Raw genomic sequence first — 17,439 nt, forward strand, 5'->3', positions numbered from 1 at the left:
CACAGCCCCTGCTCCAGGGGCACATCACGTAAATGCTGTAATCTGATTGTCACAATATGTAGGACCACAGATTCACGCTCCTGCTTTCCTCTTTGGAGCAAAGGCTCTTTGGAGCTCCTGCTAAGTTAGGGTCTGAATCATCACCTGCTCTGGGAAATGCCCACCTAGAAGACGAAGCTGAGCTCTGAGCCCAGCTCCCAGGACTGTGGGGTCCCTGCCAGCCTGCAGCGGGTTCTGGGCCTGGGCCTGCTTGGGCAGGGGTGAAGCAGGGGCTCACTGGGTTAGGTCAGGGGCGGTGGGAGCAGGCAGCCTTCTCTGGCAGGACCTCTGGGAACTGGGCGGGGGGAGGCCGAGGAGCAGAGTTCAAGCAGGCAGGGCTCTGAGCTGGGGCTGGAGTCTAGAACACCGTCCAGGGAAAAGTCCGGGCAGAGCCTAAGGCTCTTTGTCCTTGGTGACGCCTGTGGGAGGACTCCTACGTTGTTTCAGGCGCGATGAGTTACCCACATCTGAGCTTAGTGTCCAGAGGAGAATTGCCCCAATTCCACCCCAAAGCTTCTGGAAGCAGAGTCGTCCTCACATCCAGTGAACGTGCGTTCTGCTCCCACTACCTGAAGGGCCCGTGTGATGTCTGAGGACACGAGATGGAAGGTCTGTCCTTGGCCTCAGGGGCCTGGATTTCCTAGGGAGGCCCGGACCCCCCTGCCCCCCGCCCCGGTCTGGGGCCCACAGTCGGGAGGAGGGAGGTGTTGGTCCTGGCTGCTCTGCATGTTCATGACGCTCTCGTGGCCTGAGACACGTGCTCCATGAAGAGATGAGCCTCCGCGTCCAGCACACAGTAGGCGCTCAATAATGTCCACAGCCTGAAAGATGCCAGAAGCACCTGCTCTGGGAAACAGGGAGACCAGATGTCCCAGGCCCACAGGTGTATTCAGACCCCCCACAGAGATTTTGTTAGAACAGCAGAGTGTGGCCTTTGCGTTAGGATACGGGTCAAACTATTGCAAGGTCCACATTCAGCAACACCCGCACAGCCGTCAGCAGTCCATGTTCCCCCAGGTCGGGGTGGGGGCGCTGCTCTGTGGCTCAGATGCTGGTAAGCAGGTCCCCCGAGATCTGCCCACCCTGCAGAGAATGGGGACAGTGAGCTGCCTCCCCTCCTCAGAGGATCCTAGGCAGCGGGCCCAGAAAGAGAAAAGGGGGCTGAGCAGTAGGGTCCGTACTGCTCTGGGATGGGCCAAGCAGCTCTCATGGGGTCTGGAGAACAGGGGCAGTTCTGAGCTCAAGGACGGGTTCTGCCCCTGGGACGGCATCTCAGGGAGGGAGGGCTTCCACCCCCATGAAGGAGGGCTTGAGGGTTTGGGCACAGATGGCAGCATCCCTTTTGGGGTCCCGGGGCTCTGAGGGTCACAGGGAGGAGGCCCCTGGGCCAGGACGGAGCTGCTGTCCCGAATGCTGATGGTGGGAAGGGCAGGGCTTGGCTTCCAGGCCAACCCCATGTGGGACGCCTCCTTCCCTCTCCGCTTGTTCTCGGCTTGCTGTGTCCAATGCCAGGCAGTGGGGAGCCCATGGGCCCTCTGACCCCCCCCACCGAGCAGCTGGAAGCTCGGGGCACACGTCCCCTAGTTGTCCACTGTTTGTTCCAGAGCCCGTGGGAAGTGGTGCATGTCTTGTTCCTCACCAGTCCCTTTCCATCTGACGGCCACGCCAGGATCACTGACTCCCCGGGGGTCACGGTGTTGCTCTTCGGGGGGCGAGGAATCCAGTGTCCATGTCGGGAAGGATGTTCTGATTCCCACTGACGCGTCCTCACTGGATGGGTGCTTTGGGCTCCTGTGTGGAAATGCAGACAGGTGCTGGCTCACGGACGGAGCTTCTACCCTCAGGGGCTGCCTGTCCCCAAGTCAGTCCTGTTCCTCCGAAAGGACAGGAGGGCAATGGAGAGGCAGGAGGGGCTGCTCCTGGGAACCTGGTCCAGCAGGAGAGCCAGCATGTTCTCGTGCATGAGGTCTCTCGGACAAGGGCGTTCTGGAACCTACAGGGGTCTCCTGGGGCGGGGTGACCTCACCGGCCCCACATAGGCCCAGGGACTCACCCAGCGACTCTTGCAGCAGCTCCACATCCCTGCTGTGCTGAGAGCTCAGGCGCGGGGTCGTCCAGCCCTGTGTCCAGGGACACGCAGGGAAGGGGGGGAAGAGGAGAGTCAGCCTCACGGTGTCTGGTCCAAGAGCCCGCGCTCCCCTGGCTGCGGACTGAGTCCCTGAACCTCTAGGAGGGTTTCCAGCCTGAAGCCTGCTGTCCACACAGAAGCCACGCTGCCCAGCGCGGGTTCCCCGGGCTCAGAGTCATGAGCTCTCTGCCCACTACAGAGCTGTGTCCAGATGGGATGGAAGTCTCTGGAAGAGCCTGAGTGTGGAAGAAGCCACCCCCACCCTGAGCTGGCCTGGAGGAGCCGGCCTGAGTGTGACTCAGCCAGTGCAGGGGGGTGGCTGTGGTCGGCAGAGCCTGCAGAGATGTAACCATAGGCTTCGTGTCCTCTGCCTGGGGTGTGAGAAAGGAGAGAGGCTGCCCTGAGTCAGGTCTGGCCTCCCTCCCCCTCAGTGTGGCTTTTCAAGGTCCTCCAGGGACTTGGTTCTGGAAAGATCAGTGGCCTAGGAGGCCTGAGACCTGGGCCTGGCTCTATCCCATCCTGGTGTCCAGACTGTGGGGTCATCATATCACCTAAATGGCCCTGACTGTGGTCATCTGCAACATGGATGGTAATGCTGAGCCCCCGCTGGCCTGCACAGGGACATAGCTTGTGACCCACAGAGACCTAGACACACAGAGGCCTGGTGACCTTAGCTTTCTTGCTGCACAGGACGGCGGGAGGGGACAGAGAGTAGTATCAGCAGGTGTAACGAGTCCCAGGGGCTGCCCCAACATGGAATGTGTGCTGAGTGACCCTCCGGGGTCCCTGGCCTGCAGCTGCTGGGGGCTCCCTCCTGGGCCCCGAGCCCCACCCCAAGCTGTGGTTTCCACAAGCAAACAGTCCTCACCCTGAAAGGGCTCGCCCAGGGCTGTAGGGACAGGGACAGGGGCACAGCTGACGTGGTCCCCATCACCCTGAAGGGACCAGGGGAGGAGCTGCCCAGATCAGGACTCTGTCCGAGGACTTTGTACCCACAGGCTCCGGGACGGCCCGTGGAAGGGATCTCCCATCACTGGCTGGGAGCGGGGGAACAAGGCACTGCTGAGTGCTCTCTGGTCTGAGGGGTGCAGAGCAGGTCGGGTGAGCCCAGATGGGATGTGGTGACTTGCTGGAGCGTGCAGAGTGGGACGGGACAGCGGCGGTGAGGCGGGATTTCTCAGAGCTCCTTGTTAGGAGTCCAGACCCTGACTCTGGCTCTGCTGTGTGACCTCTGCGGGTGGTCCAAACCCTCAGGACTCTGGTCTCACATCCAGAAAGTGGGTTTAACATCCAACAGGCTGACCACCTTGAGTGCGGGGCCCCACGCCAGTCCTGGGGTCCAGCCTTGTCATCTGAGGGTCTGAGCAGCTGAGGGGGAGCCCAGGGGGCGGGGAACGGGGCACCGGCTGGGGTGAGTGATGGAGCTGCTCCCCCGGGTCCCCAGGAGGACAGGGTTCTCAGAGGTTGTGGGAACCCATCCTGGAAGAAGAGGCTGGGCCTGAGCCTCTGTAGGTGGCCTTGAGTCTGAGGCCGCTGAGCCTGGGGCCAGAGGCGCGCGTCCCTCTCTACCCCTGCCTGTGTGTGAGCGCGGGCCCAGGGCTGGCAGAGCCTCACAGGGAAGGGGAGCTGTGGTGCTGGTCCGGTGGGGGTGGGCTCAGTGCTGTGTGTGGGGGCAGGGCCGGCCTAGGCCGCAGACAGAGCCCTGGGGCAACAGCAGTAGGGACATGGCCTCATGTGCATTGGGGTGTGGGGGAGACACTTCCCAGGAGTGCTGTGTTCTCCTGCTCCTAGCTTCTCACTTAGACACTGACAGGGAAGTTCCTAGAAAATCAGAAAGGAAACGTGACTTGTGAAATGGTGTAAAGACAGAGGACAGGCCCAAAGCAGGAGAGGCCCTGCATCCTTGGCTCTAGGATGTGACTCTGTGCTGTCCGTCGGCTGTCGCTGGCGAGCAGGGCGGCCTGGTCTGAGTGGGACCCAGGGATGCAGGTCAGGGTTCCTAGGGGTGCAGGCTGGGGAGGGGAGACCACCCAGCTGGTTGTGAGCACAGGGACGGGGTCTCTCCTGCTCTGGGCCTCCTAGAGGGGAGCTGTTCCTACATTTATTCTGCAATTATCTCCCGAGGCCTCACTGCAGGAGCGAGGTAACAGGAGAGATGGGAATGGCTTGCTCTAGACTGGACAGTGAGTCCAGGAACTAATAGTCAGCCCCGCCCTTGGGGCGTGGAGGAGCTAAGGGCTCTTCTGGTTAAAGAATCTTTCCTCCCTTCTTACATCTGCATTCTGGATGTTTCCTGTGCAACCTCATAGGCCCAGGGTGAGCCAGCAGAGAGGCGGCCGGCCATGGACACCTGCTCAGAAGACCCCCACCTGGGCAGAGCCTCCTGGCTCCTGGGATTCACCAGCCTTCTCCTCAGTGAGTGGTCTGGGCTCCCTGGGAGGGAGGGCCGCTGGGTGGACGGGAGGCAGGAGCCATTCGGCCGTCTGAGCACTTTGCTGAAGAACCAGAGAACCAGCGGTATGATGACCGAGCACACGCCGTGCATTTGGTTCAGAGCCCGGGGTGAATGGAGGGAACAAAGGGAGCTGGTGGCTGAGGCCGGACTGGGAACCCTGAGCCCTGGCTGCCTGGCTGCATGAAGGGAACCCCTACCAGGGGGGAGGGCAGGAGAGCCCGGAGCATCCTGGGGAGAGGGATGGAGGAGACGAGGTAGCGGCTGCGGGGACCCAGAGGTGTGGATAGGCACCCCCGCCTGCGATGCCCAGAGGAGCCGGCAGCCCTGCAGCTGCTGTGTGCAGGAGGGGCCGGCCCAGAGCCCCTGTCTGAGCTGGAGGAAGCCGCTCTAGTCCGGCTCCTTGGGCAGGATGAGGGCCCTGAGTCCGATGAAGATTGTGTGCAAAGGAAGGAAAGGAACCCCCAGAATTCAAGGGTCTGGGTGCACCTGCTGTGTGTAAGGGTGAGCCCGGAATAGGAGACCGCTGACCTGGGCTCCGGGTGGGGATGACCCGGGGGGGGCAGGAGGGAAGCTGGGCCCCAGAAAGGGAACTGAAAAAAGCCCAGTCCTAATAGAAGGCCGAAATTCCAGTTATCCTACATCTGAGACCGTCTGCTTATATGTAATAAAGTAAATACGAACAAAGGAGAAAAAACTAAGCTCCCGAGGTATGTGAATTCTGGAGACACCTCGGAAAGCTTTTACGGTCTGTAATGTATGGTGTGAGGGCACCAGCCCCTCTGTGAGCTGCAGGGATTCTAGGAAATTTCTGGAAACACCGGGCATCTGTAAACAGGACGTTTACTCATTAGAAAATGAGCTTGCAAGGCTTGAGACCCTTTCAACAAGACAACTTTCTGTCAGCAACATGTGAGCTTTCTCTTCAATTTGGTTTACCTGGAGACATAAGGGAAATTACATGGAGTTTCCTCCATAAACCTCTCAGTTGTAAGATTAGAGAGATAGAAAAGGAAGAAGGAAGAAAGAAAAAGAAACAGAAAGGCAGGAAGGAAAGACGGATGCAAGGAAGGAGAAAGGAGGAGAAAGAGAGAGAGAAATGGACTAAATATTATGTTGATGTTGAATGTTGAATTTCATCTTATTTAAATAAACAATGACTCTTGGTCACAGCCACCCGCCCCTGCCCTTCTGTCCCTCTCTGGGTTCAGCACCTTCTGCAGACCTGAGCGCTCTCTTGCCTTCCCCCGTCTTGAGTGGGCTTCCAGCTTGCTCCAGCTTGCTCACCGTCCAGCTTCTGGGCAGCTCCTCCCCTGCAGCCTGAGAGCTAAGTCTCCTCTCTCCCGGGTTCCCCCCTTTCCAGCAGGTGCTGGTTGACCCTTAGCTCGCCTCACGACCCTTCCCTGCCAAAGTCCGCTAAGTACATGAGTCCCTTCTCCTGGGACAATAGCTGGGGTGTGAGACCCCAGCACTGCTTGGACCCCTCTGACCAGACAGCAGGGCTGGGAGGGAGGACCTCTGTGCAGGGCAGGGCAGGGCAGGGCAGGGCACGGGGAGGGCAGGGGGAGAGTTGTAGGGCAGCTCCCTGCAGGGGAGGCACTGGGCTGGGGGAGAGGGAAGCCGGCTCCAGATCTTGCTCTGCACTGTGTGACCCAGGACAAGTTTCCCCCCGAGTGACTCCCTTCTCTGTGAAAGGTCCCCTCGAAGACCTACAGCTGTGATATCCTGGGATTGGGGGTGTCCACCTGGAGGGGACTGACCTGTGGCTTCTCCCAGGCCTCTGCTCTGTGTCTCCCTCCTGTCCTGTCCTGTCCTCGTCCTGCATCCTGACAGGGACAGACAGTGGGGAGCCTGTTTGGAGCCCCTTCAGAACCCAGAGCCCAGGCCTATCGTTGTCACGTCCATGGTCCCCAAGGAGGGAGGAGATGCTCTCTCCAAGGCTCCCCTGCAATGCCCTGGCCCTCTGCGGTCTCCGTCTCTGCTGCCGAGCTGGGACTGCAGAGCCCCTGCTGCAGGACCCCGGCTCCTGCCCTGGTGTGTGGACCCCGGTCTGCACGGCCCGCTCAGGACCACGAGCTGCAGCGGGGAGCCGCCAAGAAGCCGCTGGCGAGCAGCCTGGTGGGGGCTGCGCAGCTGCTGACGGAGCGCCGCAGAAACGCCCGCTCCTGTCGCCCTGTTCCCCTGGGGCGGACGCCTCTGACCCACGCGGGGGCACTGAGGGGGACGGCGTGGGCTCAGAATTCCTGGGGAGCAGCCCGCGGGCAGGGGCCACCCTGGGGACGGATCTGCTGTCCCTCGGGAGCCCCAGGCACAGTTCCCACTGTTGGAACAAGGGCCGCTTCTCTGACTCGGGGTTAGCGTCCTGTGGGCATCAGACTCTGTGTATTTCCACCCGTGATGAGCCCTGGCTGTGAGTACTGCGGTGGGGACGCAGGTGTGACAGGACACTGTGGTTCTGTGCATTAATTCATGAGGAAGCCCAGTCACAGGAAGAGTCAAAGTCCACCCTTCACAGGCCACCAGGAACCCCAATCGACTTACGCGGATGTCCTGTGTGTGCACGGGTCTAGCGTGTCTGCGGCCGCACAGAGAGGACGCACATCTTCATGGCGCTGACTTTTGGGAGGGGGCGGCCCTCGAACTTCTGCTGGAATCAACCCCAGAATCCTTAGGATAGCTTTGGATGACACAGAACACTTCACAATCCCGAGACGACCCGCCGAGGGGAGCAGACATGCCCACACCGAGTCCCGGGCACGATAGACACCACTCTGCCCAGCATCTCGGGGGTCTCAGCCACCTGGTGACGGGGGACGTGACAGGGACCATGGAAGCCAGCTGCTGTGGACATGGCCAGGAGTGTCCTCTCGCTCAGGAAGGCCCTGGCCGGACTTTACTCCTGTGGCCACCTATGGGATCCCAGCATGGATGTCTGTGTCCCGGGGGCCCATCCCTGATCCCAGGAGGAGCCCCCAACAGGGGCAGCTGGGGAGAGACGTGGACTCCATCCTGGCACCTGGGAAGGCCGGCTGATCCCAGGTGTGCTCGGCCAAGAATCAGCATCGTGGCGGTGAGAGCAGCTCACACGATGGGAACGCCTTCCTCTCCTGACATCCTAGCACACATTCTGGGAGGGCTGCATGGCTAGTATGTCCCCGTCCCAGAGGAAGGCTGGAGGCAGGGAGGTCACTGCTCCCGTCCACGGGCTCAAGGGAACAGAGGACCTGGTCTCACACCTCCCGGACCCTCCCGTCCAGGGTGCCGACCGCCCTGCTGCACTAGACCTCCCGGTCTGAGACCCAAGCACGTTCCCTGTGCGTCAGACTCACACAGGACGCTGAAGTCAAGAAGGTTCTAGAAGGAAACGAGAGAGAATTAGGAGCACACTTTGATGTTGGGGGGTGATCTTTTCATGCCAGAGATAAACCAGTAAGCCTTAAACGATCCGTACGTTTAGCTTCATGAGGACAGTAGCAGGGCCATCAGTCCAAGACAATGGTGAAACGCAAACTGGAAACTATTTCTATTATTTTGTTAGAAAACAGGCTAATCTTCTTAAAATAGGTCTAGCTCCTGAATGCTAATAAGAAAAACAGAATCATGGGGAGAGGACATGAGCAGACAGCTCACAGCGGCCAGAAAAGGAGACCAACAGTCCTAGGACATGATGACCGGGTTCATGTACAGGAGAAATGCTCCTTAGAAGATGACGTGATATAATTTTCTCTTATTCTTTGCAAAGAATGAAACCTTCGGTCACCATGTGCTGGTGGGAACCCTGAGCATTATTGGGAGGAGAGCAGCTGGGGTCACTGTCGGGACGGCAGTGAGCAAGGTCTGTCAGAATCTGAGACGGACCTGCCTTTGGTCTATTAGACCCACCCAGTGGGTTATCCCAGTGTCTACACAGCCATGTGTGCTGTCCACACAGGAAGCCCGTCTTGGTGGCAGGCACAGCAGAGCTCACCAGACCATCATCAGCTCCCCCACATTTTCTCGTCCCGGGCAGTTAGTCAGGCCGGGTGACAGTGTGGCCGACAAGACTGAGCAGAGACCCCACTACTTCTGGATTAGAGAGACACCCCCCGGGGTGACTGCACTGTCTGCGTCCCTGCTGTGGCCCCGAGGGGCACCTACCAGGGCGTGGAGCCTCCCCCAGTGTGACAGGCCCTCCCTCAGTCTGGAGGACTCCCCTGGTCAGACCCTGAGCTCCTGGATGTGTGAGTGACAGCAGCCCAGCCTCACCAAGCTGACTGTGGGCCTGCCCAGAAGGGGGGCAGGGAGCCACTTTCATCAGCGCCTCAGCGGTCACCTGTTGTGGGTAACCTGCCGTCCCCTCAGCCCCTGGACTCACACTGGGTGTGGGTTCCCAGCTCGTGCGGTTCAGGACACAGGGGGCTCGGCGGGGTCCTCAGGCCCAGCGTCTCTGGGACAGACATTAAGGTCTGGGCTGGGGCTGCAGGGAGCTCAGGGGTCACCCGGGAGGCTGTGCGTCCAGCTCCCGCCGGTGCTTGCTGACGGGGTGCGCTTCCTGTGGCTGCGGATGGAGGCCTCACCCCTCCCTGGCTGTTGGCCAGAGGCTGCCGTCCGTCCCTCCCCATGGGGGCCTCTCTACAGGGCCGCCCACAACACGGCCACCAGAGTTCTCACAGCGAGCAGGACACAGGATGACAGCAAGACGGTGTTACCCTCGTGTAGGACCTGCTGTCCTGAGGGCCGTCCATCATGTGAGCGACACTCTGCTCCTTAGAGGCCAGTCCCGGGGGTGGCCCCCACTCCAGGGGCAGAGCTTGCCCGGCCTGCGGGCTGGAGGGTCTCTGCAGGCCCGTGAGAGGCTGCCTCCTGCACTAATGCACTCGGTATGGACCGAAAACATGCTCATGCTTTGCTCCGACCTCTCCTGACATTCCTGCTCGCGCTGTCGGGGGTCAGGGCACCTCAGGTGAGCAAGTCCGCGGGACCTGTTCAAGGGGACGCTCCCCTGGGACCAGGAGGGATCCCAGCCTCGCCTCCCATTCATGGCTCTCTCCCACCTTCCAAGAGTCCGGGGAGCACACAGGACGGATCTCGTGAAGAAGGTGGGTTCTAGGGTTTCCTCCTTTATTCCTAACGAAAACCTCTCACATTTCCCGTGTCCTCTGCCCTAGGCGTCTGCGGCGCTCTGACCCAGAGCTCTGGAGTCCGTGGTTCTGGAGTGGAGGATTCTGGAATCCCTGATTCTCTTAAGAGGATGCAAGGAGCTTCTGTGTTGTTTCATGTGATCAGAAATCGAGAATTACCCCCAGAAGTCGAGCTGGAGAAGATGTCTTGGGGCATTGCATTAGGGTCCAACTGGACAGCCATACTGCAGGTCATTCCTGGGTCAGATGTTCCAGAATGGCTCAACTTCCAGGACAAGTTTGAGAAGAGGGTCCATGTCCCCAACACAACGACCCTGAGGATTGACAACTTGACCCTTGAGGACAGCGGGCTGTACCGGGCTCGAGTCAGCTACAGTAACGGAACACAAACTGACCAGGATTTCCACCTGACGGTCTATGGTACGTGGTGGTCCCTCCCCCAGCCCCATAGCTGACCTCTGTCCTCTGTCCCTGGAGTGTCCACGCGCCCCGATGGCAGGATCCCTTCCAGACCGCAGCCTTCAGACTCGATCTTCTCCCCTGGAAGTAGATGCCGTGTGTTCAGCACAAACGCAGGCAGAGCTGAGGTTCTCACCGGGGATGAATCACTTCTGTGCCTCAGGAGGGGAACACGGAGCGGGGGGAAATGGGGACTTGGCCATAACACTCACTGTCCCCATAGCACTCAGGGTGCTCAGTGTGACTGTCAGCTGTCTAGTGCTGCTGTAACAGGTGACTGACCTTCAGGGGCTGACCACACCACCACCTGAGTGTCCTCCTGGGCTACGGGGCAGGACTCAGACCCCAGAGCCTCGGCCATGAGCTCAAGGTGTTGGCAAGGCTGTGCTCCTCTCTGGAGGCTCCGGAGAGAATCCATTTCTGTTCCTGTCCCTCCTTCTAGTTGCATCTGCATCCCCCGGCTCGTGGCCCTTCCTCCCCCTTCACAGCCGGCACTGGAGGGATGAGTCCCTCTGGCCCTGCGTCCCTCCCTCCTCCTCCCCTGCCTCCCTCCACTTGCAAGGACCTGTGATCACTTGGGGCCCATCTGGGAATCCAGACCTTCTCTGGTTTAGGGTCAGCTGGTTTGCAGCCTCTGTTTCCCTTTGTCATGGAACCTAAGACACTTGCAGGTTCTGAGGGTCAGCACGTGGCCATGGTTGGGGACACTTGTCATCTAGCAGGATGGGGAAGCCCACGTGTGGTTCTCCCTGCCCCGTCCCCTGTCCTTCTCACCACCAGCCCAAGGGAGCTCACTCAGACTCACGGGTCTGGCTCTAACCCTCCACAGACGTAGGAGACGTTCACAGGTCAGCCCTTCTTCAGAAGCTCAGTGAGCAGCTCTCTCTCCCTGCGCAGGGAGATGTCTTGCTCCAGAGAGAGTGGCCTTTGCAGCCTGTAGTCCCAGAGATTTCCAGGAAGACAATCTGTCCCTTGTGTTCATGTGTGGACCCCAAGTTCAGTGCGTGTTCCTACAACACTCAGGGAGGCCATTCCTCGCGGCCACCACTGTGTCTGCCACCATAGTCTCTCCTGGTGAGAGCCTGACACTGATCTGGGCTCCCAGAGCTGGCAGTGGCCTCTGCACCACGGGCTGTGCAGTCCTGGGCACCATCTGAGCTGAAGTAGGGGTAGGGTCTGGACCAGGACATATCCTGTCCCTACTTCTCCTTCTTCTAGGGGACACCCCACTTTCTTAGAATTAACTGGCTATGGGTACGTGATTACAGTATATTCTCATGCGACATTTTTAAGACGCTCAGTGTAGTGAAATCACATAGAGCTGAACTCAGTGTCTCCCACTCCTTTTTGGCACCTGCTGTATATTTGGTTCTGTTCTGAGTTATCTGTAAACTGCAGGCATCATCCTTCGGGGGAGGAAGCCAGAGCGTCAGGGAGAATCCGCAGGAGAAAGCAGGAGCTGTGATGTTCTCCACTCACGTGAGCCTCTGTCCTCTTGTCTCTCCCACCACAGAGCCCGTGCCCCTTCCCCAGATCCGGGCCACGGTTCCGTCCCTCACACCAGGCTGGTGCAACGTCACTGTGGAGTGTGACACCACGCGAAACAGGGAGGGCCTGACCATGGAGTGTGACACCACGGGAACCAGGGAGGGCCTGACCGTGTCCTGGGAGAGCGAGGGCCTCCTCAGGGAGCTGGAGCAGAGACCGGCCCCACGACCAGCGCCCAACCCCTGGACCCTGGCTGTGACCCTGCCCCTGAGCCAGCCCAACGCCAGCCTCACCTGTGTGGTCAGCAACCAGGTGGACCAGAAAACTGCCACCAGGGTCCTTGGGGACATCTGTGGCCATGGTGAGTGCATCCTGATAGAGGGGAGGGGCTCTCCCCGAGCTCAGGCAGCCCTGGGTGAGGGTTCTCGGCTCCTGTCCCCCATGTTTATGTCACCACCTGCCACCTGGTCACCCCGTCGAGGACTCTGGGAGGCACATCCAACCTGCTTCTGCCCTTCAGTGTCCCTCCCCTGCTGCTCTCCTCTCCTCACCCCTGCTGGTCAGGCAACACCAGCAGGTACCTCTCCCCACCCTCATCCATCATCCCGTGTGTGTCTAGGGTGGTTTTCAGAAAGAGCGAATTGGGGGGTGTCAGTGGTCTGTGCTCTCTGAGGGGTCTGAGCAAGGAACTCCCTGCAGGACTCAGGGCTCGGGGCTCCTATGCCCGTTTCTGGCCTCAAGAACTCGCTTCACACCCATCCGCTTGCCTGAATTCCTGGATGTGTCCTGCTCTCCTCAGCTTCCAGCCTCTGCTCAGGCCCCTCCCTCTGCCCTCAGCCCTTCCAAGTCAGGGGTCCTCCACTCCCCCACTTATTCCCATCCAGGGACCCCTTCACTGCACATGCTCCGGGGCCCGTGACCCCTGCAGTCCCACAGGACGGCTGCTGGGTGCAGTTCCAGCATTCAGAGAGTTTGCAGAGGGGCTCCTCAGCCTCGATGGCTCAGGGCCCTGCAGGAGCTGCCGCTGTCCTGCCCTCACACCTCGTCTCCTCTACGGAGCGGTCAGGGCCCCACACAGAGAGCTGATGCTCTGGGCTGGGATTAGTCTCCTCTGCAGCCTGAACACCTAGAGCGCAGGGGCCACGTCTGTTTCTCCTTTGCATGCCTGTCCCACCCTCGGTCTGCTCACAGTCAGTGTGTCCCTGAATGAATGATGTCCTGGGTCCCCGTGTGCCCCCTCGTCCCTCCACACCCTCCTCCACCAGCTGCTGGGGAACCTGGTGCCTCAGCATCTCTGATCCCAGAGGAAGCTCAAGGCTCAGTGACCCACTGGACCCTCTGGAGAGAGGCTCCTTCCTCCCTCTCATCCTCCTACCCGGCTCCCCCTGCCCGGTCCCTCTCCCTTGTGCTCCAGTGGGTGCTGGCTGCTCCCAGGGCTGGAGAGTTGACACAGACATTCTGTTCATGGCTCTCCTTCCTGGAATGCTGCACCCACCCTGAATATCGGGTAATCGTCTACTCCTCCCTCAAGACCAGGTTTCCCTATCACCTCCTCCAGGAGGCCCTCCATGAAGACCTGGGTGCAAGCTGTAAAGCTCTCGTGCCCTGGGATGGCTCTGGCTGGCTGCCTCTGGCATGTTCTCAGCCTTCCCCTCACTGAGGGGCTCCTCAAGGGCGGGCACCATGTCCCGTTCCTCTCAGCACCCCGGCCAGAAGCAGGAGCTTGGGAACTGGCTGAGGGAAAGCACCTGCCGTGCTCCTCCCTCTTCTTCTTCTGACCAGGTCCCTTCAGACGTCTCTGTGTGCGCGGCCACGGGCGTCTTCACTGCTCTCTTGCCTTAACCTTCCTCATTCTCTCTGTGCGACAGAAACAGGTCTACATGGACAGGTCACTGCTGCCCTATTACGAAACATCCTAGGATCTGTTGTGATCGTGCTGCTGATCCTGGGAGCTGGGCTGTATCTTTGGAAGACACGTGGGGAGAAGAAGAACGTGGACTCTGGGAGAGGCAGGTTGCACTTCTCCTTCCTGAGCCCAGACCCCTCCCTCCCCCACTCTTCCTGGAGCTCGCTCTCTCCTGCATTTTGCGGCTCAGGGAATGTCCCGCAGGAGGCTGGCTGCTGTGGCCATGGCCGTGAGGTCATGGAGGGGGAGGGTCCAGGTCTCCAGGCTCAGACTCCAGCTCCGTCTGTGCATGACTCAGGTGCAGGATCACAGGAGGACCACAGGGACCCGGATGCTGGCATCCACTACGCAGAGCTGAGCCAGCAAGAGTCTGGAGACAGGAGGGACAGGGTAAGGCTAGGAGAGGGGGCAGCCTGGGTTCTCCCAAGTCCCTCTGTGCCTGGGTGTGTGTCTGTCAATCCCAGTCATCTGCATGATCTGTCCTGGATGCCTCGGTAACCCTCTCCAGACAACGCGATATTCACTAAGAAAATTCTCCTCGGGCCCCATGCAGTGCTGGACACTGGGGGAGGTCATGTCAGCAGCACTGGGTCTGTGCGGGTCCCTCTGGGCTGCTCTGTCCCTCAGCTGCTCCAGGAGCCCTCTGTCTGCATTCCAGGGTAGGGGTGCCCCTGATCTAGAAGAGGAGAGCCCTCTCACCACTGTCTACAGTGAGGTCCGCAGGCCAGGCCAGGCCATGAGGAGGATTTAATGGGAAGAAGCAGGAGAATCTCGCCCTCCGGAAACACCTGTCTCGTGAGCATGACGCCTGCAGCTCGGGTCCTGCCTCCTCCACCTCTGAGGCTCTGAGCAGGGACTGGATGGATCCACCGTCAGTTATTTCTGTGCTAAATCGTTCTGCACAAGGTCACCGTGAGGCACACACAGGGGTAGTTCAAGGGGGAAACTGAGTAAACAAACCTGTTCCAGAACCGCTCAGCCTCAGCTACGTGTCAACCCCAGACGGCCCCGCTCTGCCCCTGGTCTCTACGACATCCAACTGCCTTTCAGACCCGTAGCCCCTGGGACGAGCCCTGGTGAATTCCCAATATCCCGCCTGGACCGTCTTGAACACCACCCAGCGGTCAGTCCCGTGCTGAGAGCTATTCACGGACCCTGTGAATTCGTAACCGTGAGCGCTGGCTGAGTGCCGCTCTGTGACTCGCACTGTTCTGACCACTCTGCTCGCTGTTAACTCACTGGGTCCTCGGGGACTCTCTGTGAAGGGAATTTGAATGGCTCCATGATGCAGAAGACAAAATCTGGGTGGAGGGGACCTGAGATGTCCCTAAATCTCTCAGTGGATCTCATTCCTTCTACCGCGTCCCCATCCAGGTGGAGTGGAGAGGGACCCTCGTGTCTGGCACCTCTACTATCTCTGCCATCTCTCTCCCTTCTGAACTTCCAGTCGTGGGCGTTAGTGGGATAGACCAGACCCTGGGTCCTGCTCGACTCTCCTCCAGGGGAGCCTCTCCAAGCCTGTCGGGTTCCTGCTTTCCTGATTTCTTTGCCAAAGTGAGCAGATAGAGCTTGTGTGAGGAGCTCCCTCTCCTCTTCTCGCTTCCCTTTCTCAGCTGCTCCCTGCGCTGCTCACAAGTGCTGCCCGTGCTCTGGGGTGTCCTGCGTCTCAGGGTCATGTCTCCCTCACTAGCCTGCAGGCAGCCCGAGGCCAGAAGCTTCACCTTGTTCTCCGTCCCATCCCCTGTGTCGCGGACAGAGCTGCTTCCTGGTGGCTGTTCAGTAGCTGTTGCTGGAAGATGAGAGACGTTTGCTCAGAAATCATTTGTCCCTCATCTGGGCTGCAGGAGAGCCCACCCAAGCCCCCTGTGAGATCTCCTGAAGTGACATCACTGTCCTTGCAGACGACCTGCTCAGAGCTGCCCACTGGTCCTGCAAGACAAGCTGCCAGGGTCTCCTGTGATCGGACCCGCTCCGTGTGCATCCAGCCGCGGGAGCTCAGCTCGGTTGCGATCATAGCTGCCAGTGATGTGGGAAAGAAAGGCAGAAGAAAAATTATTAAATTTCCTTACTATCCACAGCCCATTGACTAGTCCTTGAAACAGGCAGAGTGACCTTCCTCTAGGGATACAACTCTTGATGTTAATACTTTGCTGAGGACAAAAGTCAGTCCTAGCCTGGGATCCTGTAAGTCTACTTTAACATACAGAAGTTCTTTTGGAAACTTCGTTTATCTCTACCCGTCCCCCCTAGAAACATGTTGGGAATCATCCTCAAGCGTATGACCCACCGATATGCATCTGAAGGGTTTCATGACTAAGGTTTTATCAGATGGTAATAAATGACCTTTTCCCAACAATAGCTACCCCTCTCAATGCCCTCAAGGCCCTGGAAACCTTGCTTCCAAGTTCCTTAGAGACTTAGGCTCTCCCCAACCTCCTCCCAACTTGAGGGTATATAATGGGCCACTCCTCGTGACCCCAGGGCAGCTCTTTCTGCCCACAGATCCTGTCCATGTGCTTTAATAAAACCACCTTTTTGCACCAAAAACGTCTCAAGAATTCTTTCTTGGCTGTTGGCTTCGAACCCTAACGTTCTTTCTTACATCATATGGCCCCTGAATGTCTCATCTGGACTCTGAGCCATGGTACAAACTTGGTGAATACTTTCTCTTCTCTTCCTTTATTCTCATCCCAGGGACTCTTCAAGGAGTCCAGTCTTAGGAGAACACTTTGATGTCCGTTGCTCAGGCTGCAATCCTCTAGCCCTTTTCTGGTCTACGGGGAGGTGAAAGCCTGCATTTTGGGTGGAAATCAATACTCTGGCCGGGATAGTAATACGACCCAAAGGAAAGTTGTAGAAGTTTTGTGATGGGAAAACTTTGGAAAGGAATTTAAGGTGTGGTCAGGACAGACTAAGATTGAAATGGATGGATTTTAAAGTTCACTGGTATAAGATTGAAAGTCTGCTTTCTCTCTGTTCGAAAAGACAAGTTTTCTTGAATTGTTGGTCTGCTCTTGATAAGGAAATGTAATCAGTTTTCTCCTTGCCTGCCCAGAAAAACCAGTTTCTATGTTTTGCCTTTATCAGGTCTTAAACATCCTTAATCCTATACTAGGCATCCTATTAGGCAAGGTTTTAACACACTTCCCCAAGATTTATATTGTGAACAGAATCTCGTTGACTAATTGGGCTTGTTTGTTGATATGTTACATTCTGCAGTAAGTCTGCCTTGGGACGGGAAGTCGATATTCTGGCTATTGAAGTGTTACGTGTCACAGAATAACTGAGTTCCCCTGTCAGTTGCGTCATATGGAATTCTCATATCAGATCATTAGCAATGTCCATTTTGGAGTTTTTGTCATTTATAATCATTCTTATTGTCTTGCAAAATGAGTTTCATCTTCAAGGAAGTTCATAAAAAGGGCTTTTAGGACAAAGACAGGTATCCAATATCTTTAAGATCAAAACTGAAATGGGTAAGATGTCCAGAACTAACTAAAAATCTGCATTCAAATTAAACAAGAATTGGTAACATGGGACTAAATGGACTAAAAGACGATTATGGTGTTGTGACTCTTATCTCAAAGATTGTTGGTTCTCTAATGTTTGCTTTTCCAGATTAAGGAAATGTTCTCTTAAGATATGACTTACAGAAACATGATAAAGTATTCATTTGTAAACATACTGAAGGATTTACCTTTTCTCTCTACCTGAACCCTCTGAAATTCAAAAGGTCTCAGTGAGTATTCTTTCTTCCATGGCAATCAGAGTTATTTGCATACGTTCAGTATGAATCTGTTCTCCTTGTAACAGGACACCATTGGAAACATTGGTTATTTTACCAAGG

The 17,439-nt window shown here is 57.8% G+C and overlaps 1 protein-coding gene across 1 annotated transcript; it reads left to right on the plus strand.

Moving 5' to 3' along the window:
- Nucleotides 1–11,662: 11,662 nt before the first annotated feature.
- LOC103668328 lies at nt 11,663–16,101 on the plus strand. The gene is made up of 5 exons (XM_040635844.1): nt 11,663–11,793; nt 11,833–12,047; nt 13,555–13,695; nt 13,891–13,982; nt 14,251–16,101. Exons 1-5 carry the CDS (start codon nt 11,663–11,665, stop codon nt 14,341–14,343), a joined length of 672 nt encoding a protein of 223 aa, XP_040491778.1. The 3' UTR covers nt 14,344–16,101.
- The last annotated feature ends 1,338 nt before the right edge of the window (nt 16,102–17,439 follow it).

The sequence above is a fragment of the Ursus maritimus genome, unplaced genomic scaffold, assembly GCF_017311325.1.
Source record: "Ursus maritimus isolate PB19 unplaced genomic scaffold, ASM1731132v1 scaffold_2, whole genome shotgun sequence".
In the NCBI taxonomy this organism is placed as follows: domain Eukaryota; kingdom Metazoa; phylum Chordata; class Mammalia; order Carnivora; family Ursidae; genus Ursus; species Ursus maritimus.

Bases quoted from the DNA above. Each gene is read 5' to 3' on its own strand.
- LOC103668328 (XM_040635844.1), top strand. From the start codon at position 11,663: ATGTTCTCCACTCACGTGAGCCTCTGTCCTCTTGTCTCTCCCACCACA. The intron at 12,048-13,554 runs GTGAGTGCATCC...TCTGTGCGACAG, and splicing joins TGGGGACATCTGTGGCCATG to AAACAGGTCTACATGGACAG. The intron at 13,983-14,250 runs GTAAGGCTAGGA...TCTGCATTCCAG, and splicing joins CTGGAGACAGGAGGGACAGG to GGTAGGGGTGCCCCTGATCT.